The sequence below is a fragment of the Anser cygnoides genome, chromosome 8 (genome assembly GCF_040182565.1).
Source record: "Anser cygnoides isolate HZ-2024a breed goose chromosome 8, Taihu_goose_T2T_genome, whole genome shotgun sequence".
Taxonomy (NCBI): Eukaryota; Metazoa; Chordata; class Aves; order Anseriformes; family Anatidae; genus Anser; species Anser cygnoides.
Genome location: NC_089880.1, coordinates 11,375,915 through 11,398,826, shown reverse-complemented (window position 1 = coordinate 11,398,826; position 22,912 = coordinate 11,375,915). Strand labels below are relative to the sequence as shown.

The 22,912-nt window shown below is 55.2% G+C and overlaps 1 protein-coding gene across 4 annotated transcripts in view; it reads left to right on the top strand.

Moving 5' to 3' along the window:
• The first annotated feature begins 2,477 nt into the window (after positions 1–2,477).
• Positions 2,478–22,912, top strand: part of PBX1 (PBX homeobox 1) — a 126,862-nt gene continuing 106,427 nt past the window's right edge. For 2 of the 4 annotated variants that reach the window (XM_048080210.2, XM_048080204.2), the window contains exon 1: positions 9,561–9,843. In XM_048080210.2, coding sequence (XP_047936167.2) covers positions 9,576–9,843 — 268 coding nt within the window. In that variant the 5' untranslated portion in view covers positions 9,561–9,575. Of the gene's footprint in view, positions 2,915–5,542; positions 5,617–9,560; positions 9,844–22,912 lie in introns of those variants that run through there. The other 2 variants (XM_048080205.2, XM_048080211.2) reach the window with 2 other exon arrangements.

Sequence of the window (22,912 nt, the reverse complement as noted above, 5' to 3'; positions counted from 1 at the left end):
GCATATGTCTAGACTTGGTGTGCGAGCAAGGGAGTGAAGAGATGACTAAGTGTCTGAAAGTTTGGGCCTTTGGAGAGAAGTCCCTTGGCTCCTGGTTCCTTGGATTAAGTTCCATTTCCTGTGGAGCCATGGAGATACTGGATATTTTCTCCCGTTTTTTGGCATTTTTGAAAAAGTAAAAAATATATAGATATGTCTTGGGTGAGAAAACAAATTTTTGAAAAATTTTGGCAAGTTGAGAAACAAAAAAAATGTGTTGAGTGAAACATTTCATAGCGACAAAAATCAAAACATCTCACTTTGCCTTCAACCACTTTAAAACATTTTAATGGTTTGAAAGGAAATTTCAAAATGGAAAGTCATGTTTTGCTTAAAACACTGGAAAGTGTTTCATTAACGAGGAAGAGTAGAAGCAAAACAATTGCCTTATTTTTTTTTTTCTTTCCAATAAATTGGACAGCTCTGTCCCCGACCTGCACTGAGGTCAGGGGCTGGGGCTGTCTTCCCTCACAGTACGAGGGACCTGGAGCTTGGCAGCCCTCGCGTCTGATGAAGTCATCTCCCAAGCAGGAAGTTTTTCTGATTACCATAACTACCTTTTACATTTTTTTAATACAACTTTGCAGGCTTCAGCTGTCCCTGCTAACCCGCTGATGCCTACAGAAGTATTTTTGGCCACGTGGCAGCCTTGGATCCAGGAGAATGCAGAAAGGGGCTGGGGAAGTCCTTCACCTCTTGCGTGCCATGACACCATGACAAGTAGATCTGAATTGCAGTCTCCACGGCCTTGCGATCTCTGCTAGCTTCCCCTGCCCTGAGGAGGTACGGTTTGGGCAGAGCACTGGCTGCAAAATCACGTGTGGGACCATCAGGGTGTAAGCGCCATGCGCCAGGCCTGCCTGGGACACGGCCTGTCCTGACTCCAAGTGGGGTCATCGTAACGTCCCCCAGCCAGTGTGGCCCCTGGGCTTTAGATCGTGGAAGAGGAGCAGAAGAAGGTGAGGAGATGCTCTGGATATCCTTGGCCTTGCCCTGCTGCCCCAGCAAACCCCACTTATTTGTGCCCATTTCCCCTGTCCTCTTGCTGGGCCACTGAGGGTCCCCTGTGGCTGCAGACAAGATGTTGGCATGTGGCTTAGGGAAAGCACTGCCACCACCATCTTATGGGGGTGACACATCCCTATGAGCCCCCTCTTCCACGTCTGGGGCCGTTTTGGTTTCCTTCAACCCTCCCCATCCTTCCTTAGAGGATCTCAACTGTTGGCTGAATGCTTCCAGGCAAGTCATGGCTCCCTCCCTGTGGCGCTGCAAACCCCAGCGCCATTTCATCGTGTGCAAGAGAAAGCCAAGGGCCTGCCTACGCAACGGCCACATCTTTGGGACGAGCTCTGTGCCACGAAACGGCTCTGCTCCCTCCATCTCCCCGCAGTGATGGGGTGAGGGCACGGCACCCGCTGCGGGGCCACCTCCGCCGCCCCACGGCCGCGCACCCCAGGGTGCGTGTGGGGGGCACGGGCACGGCCCCCGCTGCTCGGGAAGGCCCCGCTGGCCTCGTGGGTGGAGGATGAGGAAGGAGAAAGCCAGCAGGGCGAGGAGAGAGGGAAGGAGCCGCCTGGGGGGCACGGACCCCCTGTCAGGGGCAGCGCCTGAGGGGAGAACCGGGGGAGGGGGCTGGTGAGGAGGGGGCGCTGTGAGGGGGGGGAGGAAGAAGAAGAGGAGGAGGAGGAGGAGGAGGAGGAGGAGGAAGGCCGTGGCCGCTTTAAGGCGCGGGCGGGGCGCGGCCCCCGGCCCACCTCTGAACCCGGAGATTGACGGGCGGCCGCCGAGGGGGCGGTGCGGCCCGCGGGGCCGGCCTTCCCGCCGCCGCCGCCAATGGGGCCGGGGGGGCGGAGAGCCGCCGCGGCCCCTTCCTCCCCCCCGCCTCCTCCTCCTCCTCGGGCTCCTCCGTGCCAGTTTGAGGAGTCCGGAGCCGAACAAAAGCAGGCGGCGAGGGCCGGGGCCGGGGGCTGCGGGGAGCGGTGCGCGGAGGCCCGGCCGGAGGGCAGCCCCCGCTGCCGGGCACCGAGCGGTGCCGGCGGCCACGCAGCCCCGAGCCCGGCCCGGCCCGGCCCGGCCCGGCCCGGCCCGGCCGGAGGGAGGGTGGGGGAAAGTTTGGAGCCCTCCCCCGGCGCGTCGCAGCCTGCCCGCCGCCGAGCTCCGGCCCTGACAGCGCCCCGCTCGGATCCGGAGCCACTCCGGAGCGGCTCCGGAGCGGCCCCTGCCCCGCCGCCCCCCTGCCCCCGCCGCCGCCTCCCCGGCCGGGGCTGGGCTGCCCTGCTTTTGGAGTCGCCGCCGTTTCCCCTCCCTTCCCCGGAACCCCCCCTCCCTCGCTCCCTCCCTCCTTCCCTCCCTCCTCCTCCTCCTCCTCCTCCTCCAGCAACCGAAGGGATTTTTTTTTCCCCTTTCTTTTCTCTCTCTCTCTCCTCTTTTTTTTTTTTTTTTTGCGTTTTTTTTTTTTTCCCCTCCTCCTCCTCTTCCTCCCCGCCGCGGAGCTGGAAGCCGGCGTGAAGGATAAATAACAATAAAAAAAAAAAAAAAGAAAGAAAAGAGCAGCGCAAAGAGGAAGAGGCTGGGGAGGAGGAGGAGTGTGGGGGGGGGGAAGGCACGAAGAAGAAGAAAGCGAGCAAGAAGAGAAAGCGAGGAGCCGAGCCCCGGCGGCAGGGAAGGAGGCGGCGGGGCCGGAGATGGACGAGCAGCCGCGGCTGATGCACACGCACGGCGGGGTGGGGATGCCGGGGCACCCGGGCCTGTCCCAGCACATGCAGGATGGACCAGGCGGGGCGGAGGGGGAGGCAGGCAGGAAGCAGGACATCGGAGACATCTTACAGCAGATCATGACCATCACGGACCAGAGTTTGGACGAAGCGCAGGCCAGGTGAGGCGCCGCGGGGGGGGGGCACACACACACACAGACACACACAGACACACACGCGATAATTTGGGGGCAGGTGCCGGGGAAGTTTGGGCGGCCCGCAGCGCTGCCGCCGCCTTTTGTGCGCCCCCGGCTCGCCCTTTGTTGGCCGCCGGGGGGCAGCCCCGGTGCCCCCCCCCCCCCCCTTCCCTCCCCGAGTCCTGCGGGGAAAGGCCGGGGGCGATCGGGGCCGGGGGGGGGGCGGCTCCGGGCATTGTTCGCTCCGGTGGGCGCTGCCCCCCCCCCCCCCCGTCCTCGGCAACTTTGGGCCAGTTTCGGGGTTTTGCGGCGCCGTCCTGCGGCAGCGTGCGAGGGTGAGGAGCGGATCCCCTCCGGATCCCCTCCGGATCCCCTCCGGATCCCCTCCGGATCCCCTCCGGATCCCCCAGGAGCCGCGGGTCCCGCTGCCGGGGCCCTCCCCTGCCGTTTTTCAGGCCGTGTTTTTGTGCTTGGAAGGCGTACGTGGATCCTTTCCTTTTTATTTATTTATTTATTATTATTATTATTATTTTTCTTTTTTTGATTGCAGGAGTGTTTAAAAAGGAGGGGAAAAAAAAATAATAAGGCTGTGAAATGCAGCAGCTGAAGTGCCCTCGGCTTGGAGCAGTGCGAACCTCGCGCGCGCCTTCCGAGGTGCTAGCAAAAGTTAAGGGGGAAAAATATCCCAATTAAAAGCGCCTTTCAGAGAATAACGCGAAGGAAGTCGCCCAGAATCGTCCGGGGGCACCCTTGAAATTTCTCCTGCTCGGTGTGGTGCCGTTCCCCCCGGCATTTACGCTCCCAGCTGGAGCGGATTGCTAGAACATATTGTTCCTGGAAAAACGCACGGCACAGTCCAACAAACCCGCGTCACGCCAACTTCCAGGGGGATAAAAGTGCCCCCCAAACCCCTGCTTACCTCCTTGTGTGGGGCTCCCGCTTGGCGAGAGCGCTTGGGCTGACCTTATTCAATTTCATTTTTATTTTTTTGATCTTCGCGCAGGGGCAGAGCAGCCCTCAGGAGGAGGAAATAATGCGCTTTCCTCCCGGCCAGATGTGGGGAAGCGCGGGGGTCTCCCTCCTGAAAGTTGCAGGAGTGGCGCGTGTTCCTGCGTGGGTAATTTGGGGTGGTTAATCAGATCAATGAACCCAAGCCAGAGCAGACCTAGGAGAAGGCAATATGGTTTTGCCTCGCTGGGCTGTTTCAGCTGCTTCCTCGCAGTACTTTTTTTTTCTTTTTTTTTTTTCCCCTGAGCTGCCAAACGCACAGTATTTATCAATGATGTTTAGCTGTGCATTTCCTGCATCCATCCTGCTATTTGCGTGGATGTTTTGCTGCCTTTTTTTTTTTTTTTTTAAGCGAAGTTTTGGGAAGATGCACAGTGCCAGTATTATCTGTAAGAGGGCCCCTACAGCATACGGACGTGATTTGTGTATGCCCCGATGTCTGCACCCATCTGGGTGTGCTGATAAGGGGACGCTGTGGTTCTGCGAGGGTATATACCTTTGAGAGGCTTCATCAGAGAGATAAATCTTTTTAACATGTTGTGGGTGGTGGGGTAAGTAGTGTGAATGTTTGCCAGATGTTCACATCGTCTTCGCGTGTAATTTCGGTTGGTAAACAGAAATCCCGTAACTGGCGCCTGATAGGAACAGCCCTTGATACAACTGAACCCGTGGCAGAAGGATCGTATGGGTTAAGGGAAAATAAATAAATCCTGCCTCAGCAGGCACACGGTGGGTTTTAAAGCCAGCCGATTCAAACCACCCCCCCGGAATCTCTCCTTTCCTCAAAACCCACAGGAGACCGGTCAGCTCCGAAACAACAACCACCGAAAAGAAAGGCAGCGAGCAGGATGCCTTCCACTTCCCAGAAGCATCTGGCTGTGTTTTTTTTTTTTTTTTAAATGCGTTTACTATCCCAATTGTAAAGAATTAAATTTTAACACCTGCAAATAGGCTGGCTGCATGCAAGAAGTGTAGCACGAACGCAGGGAAATGGATTTATTCCTCCATATGCGCGCGTGCCTGTGGCTGTGCGTTTCTGTACTCCAAGTTGGGCGCTGAAATTCCCCGAATTGACAGCTCTAAGCAGAGGATATTGCCAGCCCAGGGAAAAAAAGGGGGGGGCATTTTTTTTTCCCCCTCCGCCTTGCAGAACGAGCTGAATGAAACACATGGCTGGGTTTAATATCGGAGGTGGGAGACGGAGAGAGCCCCGCGCTGCTCGTGTGTGTGTGTATTTGAATGAGAGTTACACCAAGCTTGCCTTCCAAACCCTGGCTCTGGCTCGGTGAACACAGCCCGCCTGGCCCTTTGCGGCCGTGAGAGCCGCTCGGTGGCAAACGCTAATTCCGAGCAATTCCCAAATTGGTGTAATTTATCTGCTCTCCGTTAGCTAGGTGGCTGCTGGCGGCACCGCTGCTCGCGCGCCTCGAGCCCCGGCGGGGACGGCAGCGGCTGGGCCCGGGGGCCGCTGGGCTCCCCACCCCGGCCAAAACGCGTCCCCCCCGCCCCCGGTGCACGCTGGGGGGCTGATGTGAATTTTGGGAAGTTCTCCCTGGCTGCAGCGACGTCCTAACCTCACCCTCCCCCCTTTTCTTCTCTCCCCAGGAAACATGCTTTAAACTGCCACAGGATGAAGCCAGCCCTTTTTAATGTCTTGTGTGAAATCAAAGAGAAGACAGGTAGGAAATCAGTGCTGTTCCTTCTACTATATATATTTTTTTCCTGCTCTTTGAAGGTATTATTCCACAAAGTTTGTGCCCCCCCCGCCCCGTCCGTGTGTAGGAGTGTTTAAGTGGGGAGAAATAACTCGCTGGTATTTGGTATTTAATGCTTCTGGCACTGGACTCGCATGATGTGGTTTGTGTGTGCAAGGGAAAATGCTGTGGTTTAATTTCTGTTGTATGGCCGCTCTTTATTTCTTGTTTTCTGGGGGGAGAGAAGGAAAAAAAATGGAAAACCTTGCAATTTCTCTCTTACTCTAGTTTTTTCTTTAAAAATGTGGCACTGTTCAAAAAAAAATCCTGCCTGCGGAGTGTGCGGGGAGAAAAACAAAATGCAGTTGCGCAATTTTACTACTGCTCCTGGTTTGGTAAACCTAAAGGTTTCTTACTTTTTTTTTTTTTTTAAGAAAGGGTTAAAATGCTCTTGTCTGCCAATCATCCGGGGTAGCTCACATAAGAGCAAGTTGTCAGCTGCCTTTAGTGAAAGCAATATATTAGATTGTTAGTTACTTTAGGGTACTGTTGTTTTATGACATGGGGTGTTCTCAGGCTTCTAAAGAAGCTAATGACATGAGAGCGTTGGCTCTGCCGTTTCCCACTTTCCAGACCTCCTACCATGTACTAACACACTTATAACACATCCCAGGGGGGCATTTAAATTTTAAAAGCAACAATTAAAAAATAGCAGTCATCAATCAAGGGTGATCTTAAACAACAGATGCTCAGGAAAGGACATTTAGCAACATGCACCACTTATTTATTTATTTGCTGGAATCCTTTTTTTTTTCTTTTTTTTTTTTTCCAATGGGGGAAATTATGGAAATTCAGCGTGGGGGGGGTGACTTGTGTCTGCCTTTCCGAGCCGATCGGAGGTGATCGGCGGGCTTCCCTGTGCTGATCCAGCTGCCTTGTTTTAGCACGCTGCAAAGTACTTGACTTCTCCCCCCCCCCCCCCCCCTTTTACAACAAGGACTGTAACAGTCAATAATTCATATCTAAACCATATAAGCAAGGGCATGACATGAATGAAAGTGACAATAAATATGATTGCACACCCCGTTGATATACATTGATAGTTACACATAAAAGGGGAACAGCTTTCGGAAAGCTGAATCTGGGTCTTACTTTTTTTTTTTTTTCCTTAAATATATATAAACCTGTGTAGTGCGAGCAGCTGATTGGAAATACAATTACTTGACTCCTGCAATATATATAAAACGACTAAGGGGGCCTATTGTTAGACGTTGTTTGTGCGGCTTGTAGCCTAGACAAAGCACCTACGATGGCATTCAGCTCTCCGAAGTCCTTAAGGCCGCGTTGCCTGACCTTCCCGAGGAGCCGGGCGTCGGGTGGTTCCCTCACTGCCAGGCGATGGGTTCTGCCGGGGAACCTCTGCGGAGTTCATGCGGTGTAACGAGAAGGAGGTGGTATACGGATGGAGCTGTTTTTACGGTCGTCTGCTGTGCGCCCACCCCTCAAAAGGGAGCCTTGAAGTTCCCTTCCCTCTTCCCTCCTCCTCCTGCTTTTATTTGGTGCTGGCCGAAGGCGATGTTTGTCTGGGATGCCGCGTGTGCTGCCGGCGTGCTGGTGCTCTTTGGCAGGGTGACCGATGAATCCCAGCTCGCCTTCGACAGCGGCGCAGTCACAAAGTTTTGGGGTGGGGAATCCGCCGGGACCGGCCCCGGTGGCTGATGCAGGCGACGTCCTAACGGGGATGCTGCGGGCAGACGTGAGCTAATTCCTGCCGGCCGAGCGAGGGGCGGCGGGCTGACGTGTGCCCATGGAAATAGAGGATGCCCAGGTGTGGGCTGGGGCTGTCTTAGCCTTTTTAAATTTTTATTTGCTGGTGTTGTGCCTGGGTTACTTGGATACAGGGCTGCGGAGAGAAGCCTGAGGAGGTTGAATTGAGGTGGCTTTTGGAGCCTTGGTCGTCTGCCCTCGGATACGGTGGCTCATTTGTGCTTTGCAAATTAAAAACCCTCCTCCCCTTTCCCCCATCTGCATCCCCAAAAGTCACACTTTGTAAGCGAGCAAACGGCCAGATGGTAATTTATTTTTTTTTTTATTTATTTGCCGTTACTGCTCAGTGGGCCCGACTGCAGCAGGAGGTCAGCCCTGATTTTGCTGGGGATGAGAAACGCGGGGTCGCAGGAGGCTCTGCGCAGCGAAGTTGAGCCGAGTTCTCCCTCCCCGCTTCCCATTTTGCTTCCCAGCTCTTTAACGTGTGTTGTGGGGGGCGTCGTGTGAGCGGCCGCCTGAAATCCCGCTGGCTGTTTGTGGTCACCGGTGGGTGTTGGGACGTGCCCGTGTGCGTGTCCCCCCCTCCCCGGCGTTGTGATGTGCAGAAATGTGCATTCAGTTACCCGCCGCCTGATTTAAGTGACTCCAGAGCCTTATGGAGACTTTACCACCGCCTCTCGCAACATTATGGCTAATATTTCATAGCGTTAACATTGTCTGAGCAAACCCAAAGTGTCCATAAAGTTCTTCGAAAAAGAGGTTGGCTTTATTGGCCGACGAGTTCCCTTCTGCACCTGGGCTTTTCAAGTATTTTAAAGCATTTATAAACGTTATTTTTTAAAGCTCACTGATTGGAATCCGTCGGTTCCTTTTGTCTGCAGCCTGGAGGTGGTTTCTTTTGGGGCGATGTTCGTTTAGAAGCAGTAAAAGTTGGGGGGATTTGGTCTGGGTGGAAGCGTGGAGAAAAAAAATTGCCGCTTAAATATATGAGTAAGTTGGCCGCGTTGGTTCGGTGTGTTTTCACTTGCTGTTGGCTGCTTTGTTGTGAGCGAAGGGGCAGGACTGCCTTCAAATGGCTGGCTGGCTTTTTGGAATAATAATTATGGAAATAGGAGGCATTGTTGTCCTAAATACAATTGATTCTTCCATCAATAGGAATTGAAATCGGATATTGCATTGCTGATTTATAAAAAGTTTGAAGGCAGGGGTAGGGGCTCCGTCTTTATGTCCTTTTTTTTTTTTTCCCCCTTGTTTTTTTTCCTTTTTTTTTTTTTAAGCTGTTCCCTGCCTGAGCAGAATAGCTAAGTAGAAGAATCAGGCAAGGCATCGCAGACGTGGGGTCCTTGGATGGCAAACTGGAAAATATCTGCTGTCAAAACGCAGCAGCGTCTATTTCAGCTGGGAGCCTTTTCCAACTCCCATCTCGTTCGGTGGGGACCGGCGGGGAGAGGCTGAGCACAGGATATATGGCCGTTTAATCTGATTCCTCCTCCTTAAGAGCTTTTCCGATCGTTTCACTTTCTCTGCTCTTTTGGGGGAGGTGAGGGCGTCGGGCAAATGGTACTTGTTAAAAAGACCCTGACTCCTTGTTTGAAATCCCCCGGTTTGATTTTCTCAGCCCCTCGCCCCCCTCTGTGTCGAAGGAATTGGGTTTTAAAAGCAAAACCTGCGTACGACCAGTAGATGGAATTTACTGAGTGGAATATTTATAGGTAGCACTGATTAGCCGTGCGGTTGTTGTTGAATAATGGGTTTATTTTTTTAATTTTAGAACATAATAGCTATATAAGGTGCCTCTTAGTTACCTTTCCCCGTGCATTATCTTCACCAAACTTAACTCAAATCAGATCTTTGGAGGAGGCAGGATTTTTTTTTTCCCCCTTCTTTTCTTCCTTAACACCCCTTTGTTCTCTCCAGCTCTGTGTTCAATTAACACCCCCATCACAGAACTGTAGTCTTTTTTTTTTTTAATGTCTGTTACTGTATTTCACTTCTGACACCTCTCTTATTATTCTTGCCTGCCATTTCTCTTTAATATAGCAATTACGTTATGGGGTTTCTTTCTTTCTTCCTCCCCCCCCTGCCCCCAAAGGAGGGAACGGGGGCAGCCGTGGTGCCCCGAGCGGGGCTGCAGGCACGGGGCAGTTTTTGCAGGATGAAGTTTGTGGCGGGGCAGGATGCGGCATCGGCCTTTCCTCCCCTCCCCAGCCCTCCGGTACTGTCTGAAACCCTGCCCTCCTTCTCTCGTGCATTTCCACGGAGGTTTCCCAAGGTGCTGGGGCGGGTTAAGCCCCCCCGGTTTGAATCGCGGTGCTGTGCTGCACCTACGGCTTAATTCTCCTGCTGCAAAAGCTGATAATGAAAGCGCTGCAGCTCCAGCACCGAAGGATCAGGGGCCCTGCTCTGCTCCGGGAAGTCCAGCATCGCCTGCCTGCCCTTCAAAGGGTTTGCTTTATTTTTTTCCCCCCCCCTTTTTTTTTTTTTCAGCTGGAAGGCTTTGGAGGGAGAGGTGATGCTGCTCCTTGCCAGCCGGGCGGGCAGTGGGTCTGTTGGTGTGGGGTCTGCTGGTCCCTGGCTGCTTTCGGAGGGGAAAGCAAAACATTTCATCGTCTTCTCTTCCCTGTTTCATCGTCTTCTCTTCCCTGTTTCATCGTCTTCTCTTCCCTGTGGGCCCTGCTGAAAGCAGGGCCTCTGCTGGCGGCCGATGCTGTGCGGGGAAACCTCTGTGCAGCTTGCGATTAAATTACTTCCAGAAAGCTGCTGGCTTTAAGGGAAAGGAGGGAAGGGAACGTGCAGGAGGCCGAGAGGCAGGGATGGTCTGCAAGGGAGGACGGTGTCTGGGAGATGTTGGCTTGAGGGGGAGGGCTGTGTCGTGCAAGGGGAGCAGCAGCCACCTCTGGGAGGGATGGAAACCAGTCCCCCCGACGGGAAGGCTGGGTGGACCCCGGTACGCCCGATGGGTTACAGGGCAGCAGCCTCCCCCGTTCTGTGGGGTCGGGCCTGTGACCCCGCTGCGAGTCCTTTTTCTGAGATTTTTCTCCTCAAATGCAGGCTGGTCCGTCGGGGACCTGCCGAGGATAGGATAGCATCGGAGGAGCGCGCTCGCAGCGAGAATTCCTCCTTTTTCATTTTGTATTTTCTTCCTCTCCCCTGGTAGCACGTGGCGGGTGCCGCTCTTTGAATGGAGCGGGCTTAATTAGGTTAATCAAAATCGGCCTCCTGCGATTCACCGGGGCAGGAGGGGGGGAGCAGGGGGCTCCGGCAGGCTCCTTCTCACCGCCTCCCCCTCGGGCATCACAGCAAAGGGGAACCAGGCACGGCGTTACCACCCCTGCACCTCGGGGAGAAAAATCCCCCGAACAGGAGAGCAAATCCGCTCAGTTTTGTTCCGAGGCTTGTTTATTTTGGGGTGCCTGTTGTCGAATAAACTTTCCTGTGGCTGCGGCAGCCCCCTGGGCCCCTGCCCTATTTGTTTCCAGGGAGGTGGCCGAACCCCCCCAGAGATGGCTTATGGGGATGGACAAGCTCGCACAGCTCCTGGGGGGCTAGAGCAGGAAAAATACCCGTGTGAACCAGGTGCGTGCACAAATAGCTGCTGTCATAAACATGCTGTGTGTCTTCGCCATCGCCACGGGCTTCTCCCCGCTCCTCACCCCTTCCCTGCGAGTGGTCTCGGCGGCGAAGTCCAGCCCAGGGAACCGAGATCTCGTTACCGGGCCGTGTAGCTCCAAACGAGAAACTCGGAAGATCTTTCAGGCCTAAATTTCTCCGGGGAAAATGGCTCTAGTTCCCTCATTTGAGACCTGCGAAGGGATTTCCCCCTCTGAGCGCTGGCTGTCTGCGAGCAGAGCTTTTTCTAAACGGTCTCAAATGTGGGATTTATTCCTCGGAGCAGGCTCGTGCTCTCGGTGCCGGCCCTGGCGTTGAGGGCAGCAGCTGTAAACAAAATGCAGAGAAACTCCGAGACAATTTCATCAGGTTTTTTTTTTTTTTTTTTTTTTTTTGCCTGTCACAGGGAAATTACTGCATGCAGCAATTCTTTAGGGGAGCGGGGTGGTGGTTTAAATGTAAATGGGTTTGTTTGCAGGGAGATGCACTGGGCTGTGCTGCCGGTCGTGCTTCTGCTGAATCAGAGCCCGGGATTTTGGTGGGGAGAGCGGAGAAATACGGGAGTCCTCCTCTGCTGCTGGTGCAGCACCTCATTTCCCAGTCCTTCCTTTAATCGGGAGCCGCTGTGTTCTGTTAATGAAGCTCTGCAAAGGATTTTGTGATTTATTTTTTCTCTTTAAGCTCTATCAAGCATTTTGGTATTGTTTTTTCCTTCCCGTGCTTGGAGTTGGGGTGCTTTGGGGCGCGGGAGATCCCAAGCTGTGTGCTCTGTGCACTAGAGGGGTTGTTTGCCCCACGTGCAGCTGATGCAAAATAAAAGTGGGCAAGGAGCAGGGGGTGAATTCGTGTCCAGAGAAACCACAGTTTTGTGTTTCCAAGCTTTGGGTTTTCTCCTGCCTTGCCTTCCCAGGGCAGTTTTCCTATACAGTGAGTTTCTTCCTACTCAGGATCTGAGCCATGCTTGGTTTTGGGGCTTGCTGGGAGGGAAGCAGGGCTGATGGCCCCCCAAGCAGGGTGCTTCTGGAGGGCTCCACGCTTTGAGGCTGAATCCTCGGGCTTCTGGGTGCCAGAAGTAACGCTCCCATGCGCGGCAAGGATGTGTGCTTTCCTGCATGTGCAGCACCTAACGAGGGAACTCGGTCCTGGGTCGGCCTTTTGAAGGAGGTAATGTGATTTACAGCAGTGGATCTGGTTAATAATCTATAGCAGCTTCTGTATGCTCAGGGGCTGCTTTTATTCCCAGCCAGGTGTTTGCAGGCCAGATCAATACGTCCCCATTTGCATGGGGCAGCCCATAATCGAATAAACCCAGGCCCTCCCCGGCCTCGCTCTGCGTCCTCAGCTTTCCCCGAACATCCGCGCGGAAGCAGGCTCGGTTCGGTCGGCCTGGCAAGCATCGGGGAGGCGGGCGAAGCTGTTGGTGAGCACTCTCTGGCCTCTTGACTGCCAGTCCGGAGCAGCGCATGACGGCCGGACGCTGCCAGGCTACGTGAGGCCCCGATATATCAGCCCGTACCGAACCCCGGGCCGTGCGCTCTATTTGGGCTCCGGATCACCGTGTGGTGCTCCGCAGGGCACCCGTCCCCTCGCCGGCGTGTTCCAGAGGCAGAGGGCTCAGGGTTTTTTTTTTGGTGAAATTCCCCCCCCTTGTCATGTTGCTTTTGGGGAGCATCTGCAGGGAACCGTGCTCGGGACCAGAACCGGTGGTTTGAAGGGCTGGGCTCTGAGTGCTGCGAGGTCTGCCCCGGGGGCGCCGCGTCCCCCCGGCGATCCGCTGGCTGAAATAATATAAGGCGGCGGGCGGGATAGGTATAAATTACAGCAAGCCGTGGCCTGAGGAGGCTGCGGGCTGAATACATTGAAGTGTGGAGTCGCCAGACCAGCGGCAGGGCTGGGGAGCTGCGCGCTGTTGGGGTGGGGGAACGTGCGGCTGTTTTCTTCTGCTGTGCAGGGATCGCTTGGGCTGGAATTGGTTTGCTCCTACGTCAGGCATTTTAAAAAAAAAAAAAAGGCACTGAGGAATTAAATCTCTTGGCCTTGTTCGTGAGCCCTGCCCTTGTGTTATTTTTTTCTTTTTGTAAAGCTGGAACAATGTGGTCCTGAGACACGCGGTCCTGCAGCCAGCTATCCGCCAAGGAAAGGGGGCGTGCTGGGGGGCAGAGACCCCTGTGTGCCCTGCCTGCAGGCTGGGGGACCGTGATCTCCCCTGGTCCGAGGAACAATCCTGCACGTCTCCTGCTTGTTGTAAAGCATACCGGCCTGGCCCTGAAGTGCCAGCCCCGACTCTCGGCACGGAGGTGTTTTCGGAGGGGTTGCTGCTCTCCTTCAGGGACATCCCTTCCGAGGGGGGCACCGAGAGGGGTCCTGCAGCTTCCCGGCTGGTTCTCCTGTCTCAGTCGTGTTTGTAAATCTGGGTCTTGCTTTCCTCCCTGCAGTCACCTTTTCTCTGCGGTTTCCATCGGCGGTTGCTAATCTCCCTTCCCCGGCCCTTAATAGCTTTCTTCAGGCCTGGTGCACAGAGCTGGGGAATGGAGGGAGGAACCCAGGCAATCACTTGGCTGGGAAAACCTCCGCATACAGATTTTGCTCTACCAGCTTCTTCCCCTGGCAGCCCCGTGCCGGGGAAGTGCCCTGCTCATCTCCCCGCACCTCGTGGAGCTGTTTGCTGTCACTGCATCGCAGCGTTTCGGGAGCTCGCCGCAGCAGATCGCAGAAATCCCCTCCGACACCTTGGGAGAGCAGCGCCTCATCACCGTCCTCTCCCTGCTCGGCGTGTCCAGCTTGCACGGCCTTTTATTTATAGGAGAAGCCGTCCCCAAAATAGCCTCTTTCCTTGCCTTAAGCTGAAGGGCTGTTTCCCATCCCCTGTTTAAATAATACACGGATAGATTGAAAACCCTCAGAACAGGCAGTGCTGCGAGGAGTCGCAATAATCTGAAATGATAACTTTGCAATTTTACTTCAGTCCTGATGGAAAAACAAACAGAGCTGCCTCTGACTTCACTGCTGGTTTTGTTTCTCATCCGAGTCCAAACCCAGGAACTCAGTTCCTTGCTCCTGCAGCTCCTTTTCGGTTTCCCACGCGGCGTTTTGTAACTAAACGTTTGGCCTAGCCTGGCTGGCCTGCCCGTCCTTGTTATTAGAAGAGGAAAATCAAGTTTCTCTCCTGGTTGGATAACATTTTCAAATTCCAGAGTGATGTCGATTAGCAAAATTAGCAGTGGCAGGTTAACCGGCAGAAATACCGTTCCAGTGGCTAAGTGTGCATTGTTCCTTCCTGCTCCTTCCCGAACTCCGGCGGTCCCGATCCCGCGCACGTTTCCGCAGTGCAGGGCTCCTTTCTTTCTAACTCAGCGCGCCTATTTCCTTTGACATTTGATATTTACAAGGCTGGAGCCAAAGCGAAAGCGAATCTGCCTATAACTCTCCGAAACGTGCCTTTCTAATTTCAACATTAATGTTTCAAAACCCAAGCTGCTTGTGGGTGTGCGCTGGCTTGTTTACACACATCCTTCTTTTTTTTTCATGCGCGGTGATTCTCTGGTGAAACATTAAGAATGATACAATACCTGGCGCCTGCTGGTTGTGCCTCTGGATGGATCGGCCTCCGGGTTGAAGCTCTGAATTCAGCTTTTAACTCGAGCGGTCTCTAATGTTAAAAGGTTGCATTGTATTAACTCGGTCCTACTTTTTTTTTTTTTTAATTCGTGATTTATGTGGCGCGGATTGCAGATCTCTAGACAAAAGGCCCAGGCCACAGGTTAAAAGAAATGAGTTGGAACTTTTTAGTGATCGATCCCGAGGTGGTAGCTTGGGACACAACCCTCTCCCGGTAGGTTTTGTGTGAAGCCTGTGCTTTCAGCTTAACAGCCTCTTTCAGCAGGGCGTTTGCTCTTGTGTGAGCAAGTTACGGGCAGTGGGAAACCCTCCACCACCGTCATGGAGGTGGGGTTTTGAAGGGTTTCTTACCCTTCCTTTCAGAGGAGTGCTCTTACTTATTTCTGACTCGGATTTGACAAGCTCCTGGCTGCTGAGTTTTGTTATGCGGTTCCTGCTAAGACCGTGGAGCCTGCGCATCCCTGCTCAACTGATGCAGTTGCGTGTGTGGGGGAGCAGGTGGCAGGAATGGTGTTTTCGGTGAATGTATTATTCCCCTGGAAAATCCTGGCTGTTAGATATGGTCAGCAGATGTGAAGTGCTGATCGGTATCGGTGATGGGAAGGGGAGTTGCAATATACTTTGCTAATGGAGAAAAATCCGAGGAGCAATTCCCTGATTTACGCTTTCAGCGATGTGAAATGAAGCAGTCTGAAGCGCTTTGCTCAGCAAGCTCTTAGCAGACTGCTTCCTCCTTTGTACTTCATGCAGAATTTTGCAAAGAGGCCGTTCCTCAACTTCGTCACGCGAATGCGGGTGCTCGGTTTGCAGACACTGCTGCGGGAGGTGCAGAGCCTCCAAAATACATCCAGAAAAATGAAGCATCGCTCCTTTTCCCCGGGGTCGATGCCTGCGTGGGAGCAGGAGCGAGCAGCGCCTGGCATCAGCTCCCTCTGAAGCCCCGGTGCAATTCTGTCCCCAAGTGGCTGAAAAGGTCATTTAGCGCAATAACAAATGTTTCAGGGCTTTTTTTTTTTTTTTCACTCCCTCAAATAGTGAAACCAACATCCTTCCCGGGGGTGGACATGCCCCAGGAAGGATTATCGGTAGGAGCGCCTGGGCTGGGGCTGCTCCTCTCCCGAAGGTCCCCGGCTGCTATTTGCACATCGCGGGGTCTGACTGCGGCTGGCATTTCCCCGCTTGGCTGGAATTTACTTTCTTCCTGGCAAGGGCATTCGATAACATTTGCGCACCTGGGCTGCTTAATCTTTGGAGGGGTTGGGGGATATGGTGGAGAAGGTCATGGGGCAAAAGTGATCTTTTTCTTTTTTTTCCTCTGCTTTCTTTATTGGCAGGAGGCAGCGGTGCGAGCAGCTGTTAGGCACCGTGTCCTCTGCCCGGGTGTTAGCAGAAGGGAGGAACTGCATTATAGAGTGTGCTGGTACCCGTGCTGCCACCTGGGTCCTGCTCGGTTTCATGTTGGGTGGGTGAGGGTTGGCCCTGGCTGCGGAGAGCTCAGACCCTGCCTGCTTTCCCTTTGTCGTGGTGAGAAAGCTGGGCAGCTCTGGGCTGTGCTCCTGCTGGTGCCGGAGATATTCGCCCATCTCTCTGTGATGCCAGCGTGGGTCTAGGTCCAGAAAATGGTGTGGTGCTGGCTCATGGCCTCAAAGGGGTTCTTGGGGGGGGGAGAGGGGGACAGGGACGATGCTCGCACCAGTGTGTGGCGGTGATTGAGGTTTAGCAAGACTATCCCGAGGGCAAACAAGGGTTGTTTACCTTGAAAAAGCCATAGAAAAAATGGAACAAGATAAAATACAGAGAGATGGAGGTACGGGAAGTCCCTGATCTTCTAAATGCACCTGAGGCAGGTGCTATGCGGCAGGAAGGTGGCAAAGTCCAGGCTGATGGCAGCACAGAATTTATTTTCTTTTTTTCTGTGGTGTTTGGTTAGGCCTTGGAAACATCCCTTGGTGAAGGGAGCGTGTCCAGCTTGGTCGGATGCTCTGTGGGCCAAAAGCAGTAGCAAGTGCCGGGGGGGCTGCGACGCCTTGCTTCAAGCCCTAAAGGCCCCATTTCTACCTTGTTTTTGGTGCTTGTGAAAGGAATACTGGATTGTTGTGGCTTGAGGGGGGAGCTGGAGGTCCAGATCTGTTGAAGTCTGGATGTGGAGCGAGTTGCTGGAGGTTTTGTAGGAACCGCGAGGTAAATGGCCGCAGGGAGCCAGGCCCGGCCTTCCTGCCGCCCGTCGGAGCGGCTCCGCCGGCTGCGGGCCTGTCGGGAGCGCGCCGGGTCTTGAACGTCGAGGCGTGCGCCTGTAGGCAAGGGCGGCGGGCAGAGCTGCTTTGTTGTATGCAGGCTGTGATTGAGAAAGGAACTGCACAATTAGGAGAGGTCCCTGCGGTTTGTGTTTGAAAGGAGCTCTATTAGAATAATTTTTGAGCTCCTGTTTAATCGGGAGGCTGTCTGCGGGTGGAAAGTGGAAACCGCTCGCGCGGGCCCTGAGCATCGCTGGCGTGTGTGGCAGATCTCCATTGCTCCGTGTCCCCTTGTCCCGGTCCCTTCTGGGTTTTCCTTCGGTGGCTTTTTGCTTCGCCACGAGTCCCTCCTTGCCTTGGAGTCCGTCCCTTTTCTGCGACGAGGCAGGACGGTGCCTGGGCCTCGCGGGCCGGGCTGGCGCCGGGGAAGGGCTGGCCGTGCCCCGCTGGGTCACGCAGCTCTCTGGAGGGCAGTGCCGAGCTCCAGCAGGAGCGCGGAGGAGACCTAAATGAAGAACAAATGAGAACCGTATAGAGACAAATGGGAATCAGATTTAGGAAGCAGACGAGACAAGGCTTTGGAAGGGAAGGGGCACGGGGGCTGTTCGCGTTAATCAGTCTCCTTGGGTTTCAGGCAATGATAAAGCAGATTTGTGTTCTTTTACCTTCTCTTCCCTCTTCCCCCCAGCCCCCTTCAGTTTCCTGCTGTTCCTCTCGTTCGCTGGTCCAAAAATAGCCCTGGATCCAGCAGCAACGGCATTCTCCTCCCCGAGCTCCCACCTTCTGCAAACGGGATAAGTGGCCAGGGCCTCCTGTCCAGCTTCCCCTTCTCCTGGCTGGTTCTCCCCGTCTGGAGCCCGTTGTCTGAAGAGCCAGGGCCACTGCCGGAGGAGCTTTTCAGACTTTCCGGAGCGAGCAGTGGAGCAGGCTCCTCCAAAGCACGTTCTCTCAGTGGATTCGATTTGTCCTGGCACACTCTGCGGTGTAATTTAGAGGCAGCCCCTAGGGACTGGCAGTGCTCGGAGCAGATCAAAGTTTCTCTGTCAGAGGTCCTGGGCAGCGCCTCCGAGATGCTCGAGTTACCTCCTAACATGTGCTCCTCGGGGACATGGTGGGGGCCGGCGGCAGAGGGAGGACCCTGTGTTCCCAGCCTCCACGGGCGGGTTATTTCTTTGCCTAGCTCCTCTGCAGGCGCGTGCTTGCTTCCCATGCCTCCCTCTTTTCTCCGTGGTCATCGTCTTTGCATGCAGTAGGCAGATCTGTGGGAGTGCTGGGGCTGTACGGAGCTTCGGAAAGATGAACTCGAGCCTTTGATCCCCTCGACTTCCAAGAGTCCTGGGGCACTGCCTTCCCCATCCTGCCTGGCAGCGAGCAGTCGTCTTCCCAGGAAGAGAGGCCAGACCAGAGCTGGAATTAGCAGTTCCCCTGCTCATCTCTGCAGCTCTGTGTCCCATGCTGGGACAAAGAATAAAAACACAAGGAATAAAACTCCCATCTTGATAGGGAACGTGTCCCCTGTGTGTTGCCGTGCCTTCTGTGGCCTTGCTGCTCTGGCACACAGGGCTATTTTGGTTGGGTGCCAGGTGGGGCTGTTGGGTACGGAGTTGTTTCGCTGTTTGCTGGTGGGGAGCAGGGAGAAGAGAGATGCAGGGTAACCTCCGGCACCCAGCCGTGGATTGCTTTCAGGTGCTGTGCTGGGCTCTGCTACGGATGCAGCATGGTGGGATGGCTTGTGCTGGGCACCCTTCCCCTCTGGTGCTCAGCAGATCTCTTGAGCGCTGCAGAACCGCACGTACAGTCGCAATAACTTTCCTCTGTGGCTTGGCACGTCTTGCAGATGGGCTTTGCTGCTCCTCGCTCGATGCCGAGGCTGGTCTGTGCCGTGGCTGCCCCTTGCTGTGATCCCCAGCCAGCCTCTCGTGCCGCGGGGGGACAGCACACCTCCCCTCTGCGGCCAGGGGCATCAGAGCTGCTCGCTGAGAGCTGTTCAAAAGAAAATTTATTGTGGCTTTGCTGCCATCACTGACAGCCCGGGAGGGACTGATTTAAGTAGCGTTTGCAAGGCTGCCACAGGGCTGTCCAGTTGCAGACTGGTTTGGCTTTGCTCCGAGGAGCAGCGCGAAGCGAAGGAGCTGAGTGTGCCCTGCGGTGGCTTTTCCAGGTCCCCGAGGTCGGCACGGGGAGGGCGAGCCTCCTCCCTTCTCAGCAGGCCTTGTGGCCACAGGGACGGCGGAGGCAGACCTGTGCCCCTGGTTGTGAGGCCGTTTGCCTCTGTAACCGTGCTGTGGGCACTCGATTCCCCTGGCTGGTGCTGGGGACACTCGCATGCTTTAGGCTCCCCGGCCCTCGATGTATCCCAGAGGTCCCCGTCCTGTGCCGTGCTTCGTTTTCCTGTGTTTCCAGGGAGGTCTGCACGTAAGATGCATCTCGTTGCTCTGCCAGCAGGCTTTCCTTTAACCTTTCCACGGCGGGGCTTTAAAAAAAAATAAAAAATATATATATTATTAGGAAATTCCCGTTTGGTTGCTTTAAAAAGCAAGCCCTTGTGGCTGGCCCCTGGCCCGCCGCTAACAGATTTGTTTGAGAAAAGGCTGTGCTGGCATCCTGCTTTATTGAACATGCCTCCTGGGAAGCTGGTTTGAATATCCTTCTGTCTCCTCGGAGCAGGGAGCTCTCAGGACTGCCTGCCGCCATGGGGATGGGGAATGCTCTCCTCTCCCTTCCCTCCCACCCCTTCCCCTTGTTCAAAACTTTTTTCTTTTTTTTTTTTTGAGGAGAGAGAGCTATGCACCGTGCGTCCCGCTCCATGCGGCTTTTCTCTTTCCCCACGGAGTTCATCCAAAGTTCGTATCCAGACGATGAACAAAGTGGCTCAGACCTTTTCCTGACTCCTCACCCTTTGTCCTCATCACTTAGTGACAGACAGGAATCAAATGCCACAGACGGGCTGACGGGACGGGGCTGTGCGAATGTCCTCCGGTGGGGAGGAGGAGTGGAACGGTCCCGGCTGGGTGGGGGCTTGCCTTTAAACTTTTTTTTCCCCCTTCCCTGGGTAAAGAGCGGAGCTGCTTTTACTTCGAAGGGCAGAGGGGAGGTGCAGTATGTTTTTTGGCAGAACCCAGATAAATTTCTAGCGACAATAGACGTGGGGAAGGAGGACCGGATAGAGTTAGGCTCGGTGGTTAGCGCTGGGTGTGCCTCCCGGGGAAGGAAGGGGCTAAGGGCCGCTCGGGATCAGGGACATTTGTGCCTTGGGAGGGATGGAGGCTGCTGATGTCGGGCTCTGCGGATGAGGTTTTCCTTGGGAAAGGGCCCTGGGCATTGCCCTCTCTGGTGGCATCTTCATGCGGGTGTTTGGCGAGGCTGTGCATTGCGCTGCAGACCGCCTGCATCGACTCCGTGCTGGAACAGGGCGCTTTTCTTCAGGGACAAGGGGATTCATGGTGCTGGTGCCTTCCCATTTCCATTGCCCCGGCTCGGTCTTTCACCTCACCTGGCTTCAGAGCTCCCCTCTGGGTGCTGGGTGGCACCCGCTGAGAGGTGCAGGGCGGTGGGGTTTAGTGTCAGGGGGCAGCAAGGGCAAGCCTGGTTCGCCTGGGCAGCTGGCGTGTGCTTCTCGCTGCAGACTTGCTCCTTTCTGCCCAGTACCGAAAGTGGCAGGAGGAGGGTCCGTTTCCTCAGGTGACATTTGGGAGCGCTCAGGACGTCCCGCTCAGGCTGGCAGGGAGGGAACGGAGCGGTTCAGTTTGTCTGCTAGCGCTCGTCTAACTCATTCAGCTGTCAGATGCTTCGGCTGAATCCCGGTGGGTATTTATCCCCCTTTCAGACGTCTTCCCCACCATTCAACTTCTTTCGTCTTTGTCATTATTTTTCATTAAAAAAAAAAATAGAGATGACATGTATCAGGAATGCCTGGAAGTCCCAGATGAAAGGACGGCGGCGCCTCATGGCAGAGATTTACTGGGTGCTGTATGCCTGGTTCCTTGGGGGGACCCGCTTTGGGCAGAGGCCTGGGGTCCAGTGGGGGGTAAGGAGCCCGCGGGTACATCAGGTACAACCTGCTGGAGGACCACGCCGTGAATATTCGGAGCTCCAGTGCTCTGAGGTGAAAGTTTCCATTGCCACTTGCCAAGGGCAAAGCAGTGACCCTTTTTTTTTTTTTCATTTCTCCACCCGTGCTGATTTCTGGAAATGTCCCGGCGTTGCGTGCGCTGCTGTTCTTCTGGCACGGACGAGTGGCTGCAGCCTCCCGCGTTATCTGCAACACCCTCTGGAGCAAGCTCCGGGGATGAGGTACGAGGCAGGGCTGGGGGCTTGGCTGCTCTGGAGCCACCCCGGAGGCAGGGAGATGCGAATATCCCCCGTGTAGACAAACTCCACGCCCGGCTGTGCAAGGCATCGGTGTCAGATAGGGAGGGGAAGCATCGGAACAGGAATTAGGAAGGGGCATTTCCATGGTTGGGCCCTTAAATGGGGAGAAGTGCCCTGAGCTGGCAGGTAAGAGGAGTGCCTCTGCTTCGGAACAGGAGCTGGCCCCAGGACGCGGAGCGTGGGGCTCGGTCCCGGCCCTGACCGCAGCATGCACGCAGGGGTCACCGGCGGCAGCAGGAAGGGGCCGGGGAGCTCCAGGCTTTGCCGTGTTTTGTTCGCTGGCTTTGCGGAGCTCGCGCGTCTGGCCCCCGGCCAGCTCCTGTGACTCACGGGGCTCTTCTCGTGCGCCTCCTGCACCCTCCATTACCTGATCCGAGCGCTGCCCGGCCTGCAGGCTCGCGCTGGTGCCGTGCGGGGAGCTGCGCGTTTGCAGGCGGGGGCTGCGGGTGCGGGACCGAAGCTTGCACCTCTGCTGTCGCGCTGAAGAAGCCCCTTGCAATGCTCGCTCCCTTTTGCTAGGGGCTGTCTTGCCTGACCCTGCAAATGGCCTCCTTTGGGGCATTGTTTGCAAGGCAAAATAAAGATCTCCTTGCTTCTTATGAGGAAGAAGCTTGCTGGCTTTGTCTCTTTGGATGCTGTAGGGCTGCTGTGTTTTGTTTGTAAGTGCAACAGGTAGGACCTGGAGAGGGATTGTAGCAACGGGAAAGACGTAAAGGCTCCTTCCAGTGCTCCCACATCTCTGGTAAACTCAGTACATCAACAGGAGGTGACCGGAGCAGTCAGAACTCTGTGCACCGATGCTGCAAGCCCTGAAGTCCCCGTTGTGCAAAGGCAGGAGCGAGGCACGCTTGGAAATCCCCTGTATTTCAAACCGGAGTCTCCCGGCTTGCCAGTTTTGCCTTGAATTTTTTTTTTTTTTTGGGCAGGCAGCCCTACCTGCTGCCTGCTGCAGGGAGGCAGCGAGGGCGTGTTCCCCTCCGAACCTCGTCCCCCGCGAGGTGCTCGGTTTGGCACGGCGGCTGTTGCATCAGGCCGGGCTGCGCCCAGCACCTCGCCACCACGGGCAGAAGGTGCTGGGGGGCCGAGGAAGACGTGGTGCTGGGCTTACGGCAGGGGCATCGCCCAGAAGTAGTTCGATATCGTGGCTGCTCGGGGAGGTCTGTGTTTTTGTGGCGTGTCCCTGCGCGTGACCTGGGTGCCAAAGGACTCAGGAGCCCAAGGGTGGCTCCCCGGCTGGCTGAGGGTGAGCTCCTTAGGGGACATGGCCGCCGTGCTGGGCTGTGAGCGGCTCCGCGCAGCCCTGAGGAGCTTGCTGTTGCCCCGGGAGGACGCTCCCGGTGACCCCATGAGCCGGGTCTGGATCCGAAGCCTGATGTGTGCCGGGTGCAGGCCGTGGTGGCGGAGGAGCTGCATCTCCCCGATGCAGGAGCACTCAGCAAACAGCAGGGCACGGTGCCCGAGGTTTAAGTCTCCTCAAGCCTGAGCTCCCTGGTTTTGAGCTTTGTGCAGCGTGTTAGGAGGGGAAGGGAATCTGAAAATGACCTCCAAGGTGACTTAGGCACTTAGGGTTTTCCACCTTTTCAATATCCTTGGTGTCACAGGGCTCTTAAAATTAACCAAGTTTTGTACTTGCAGGCTCCCCCATTGCAGGAGGACTCTGTGTGTGTGGGTCCCCCGTGGTC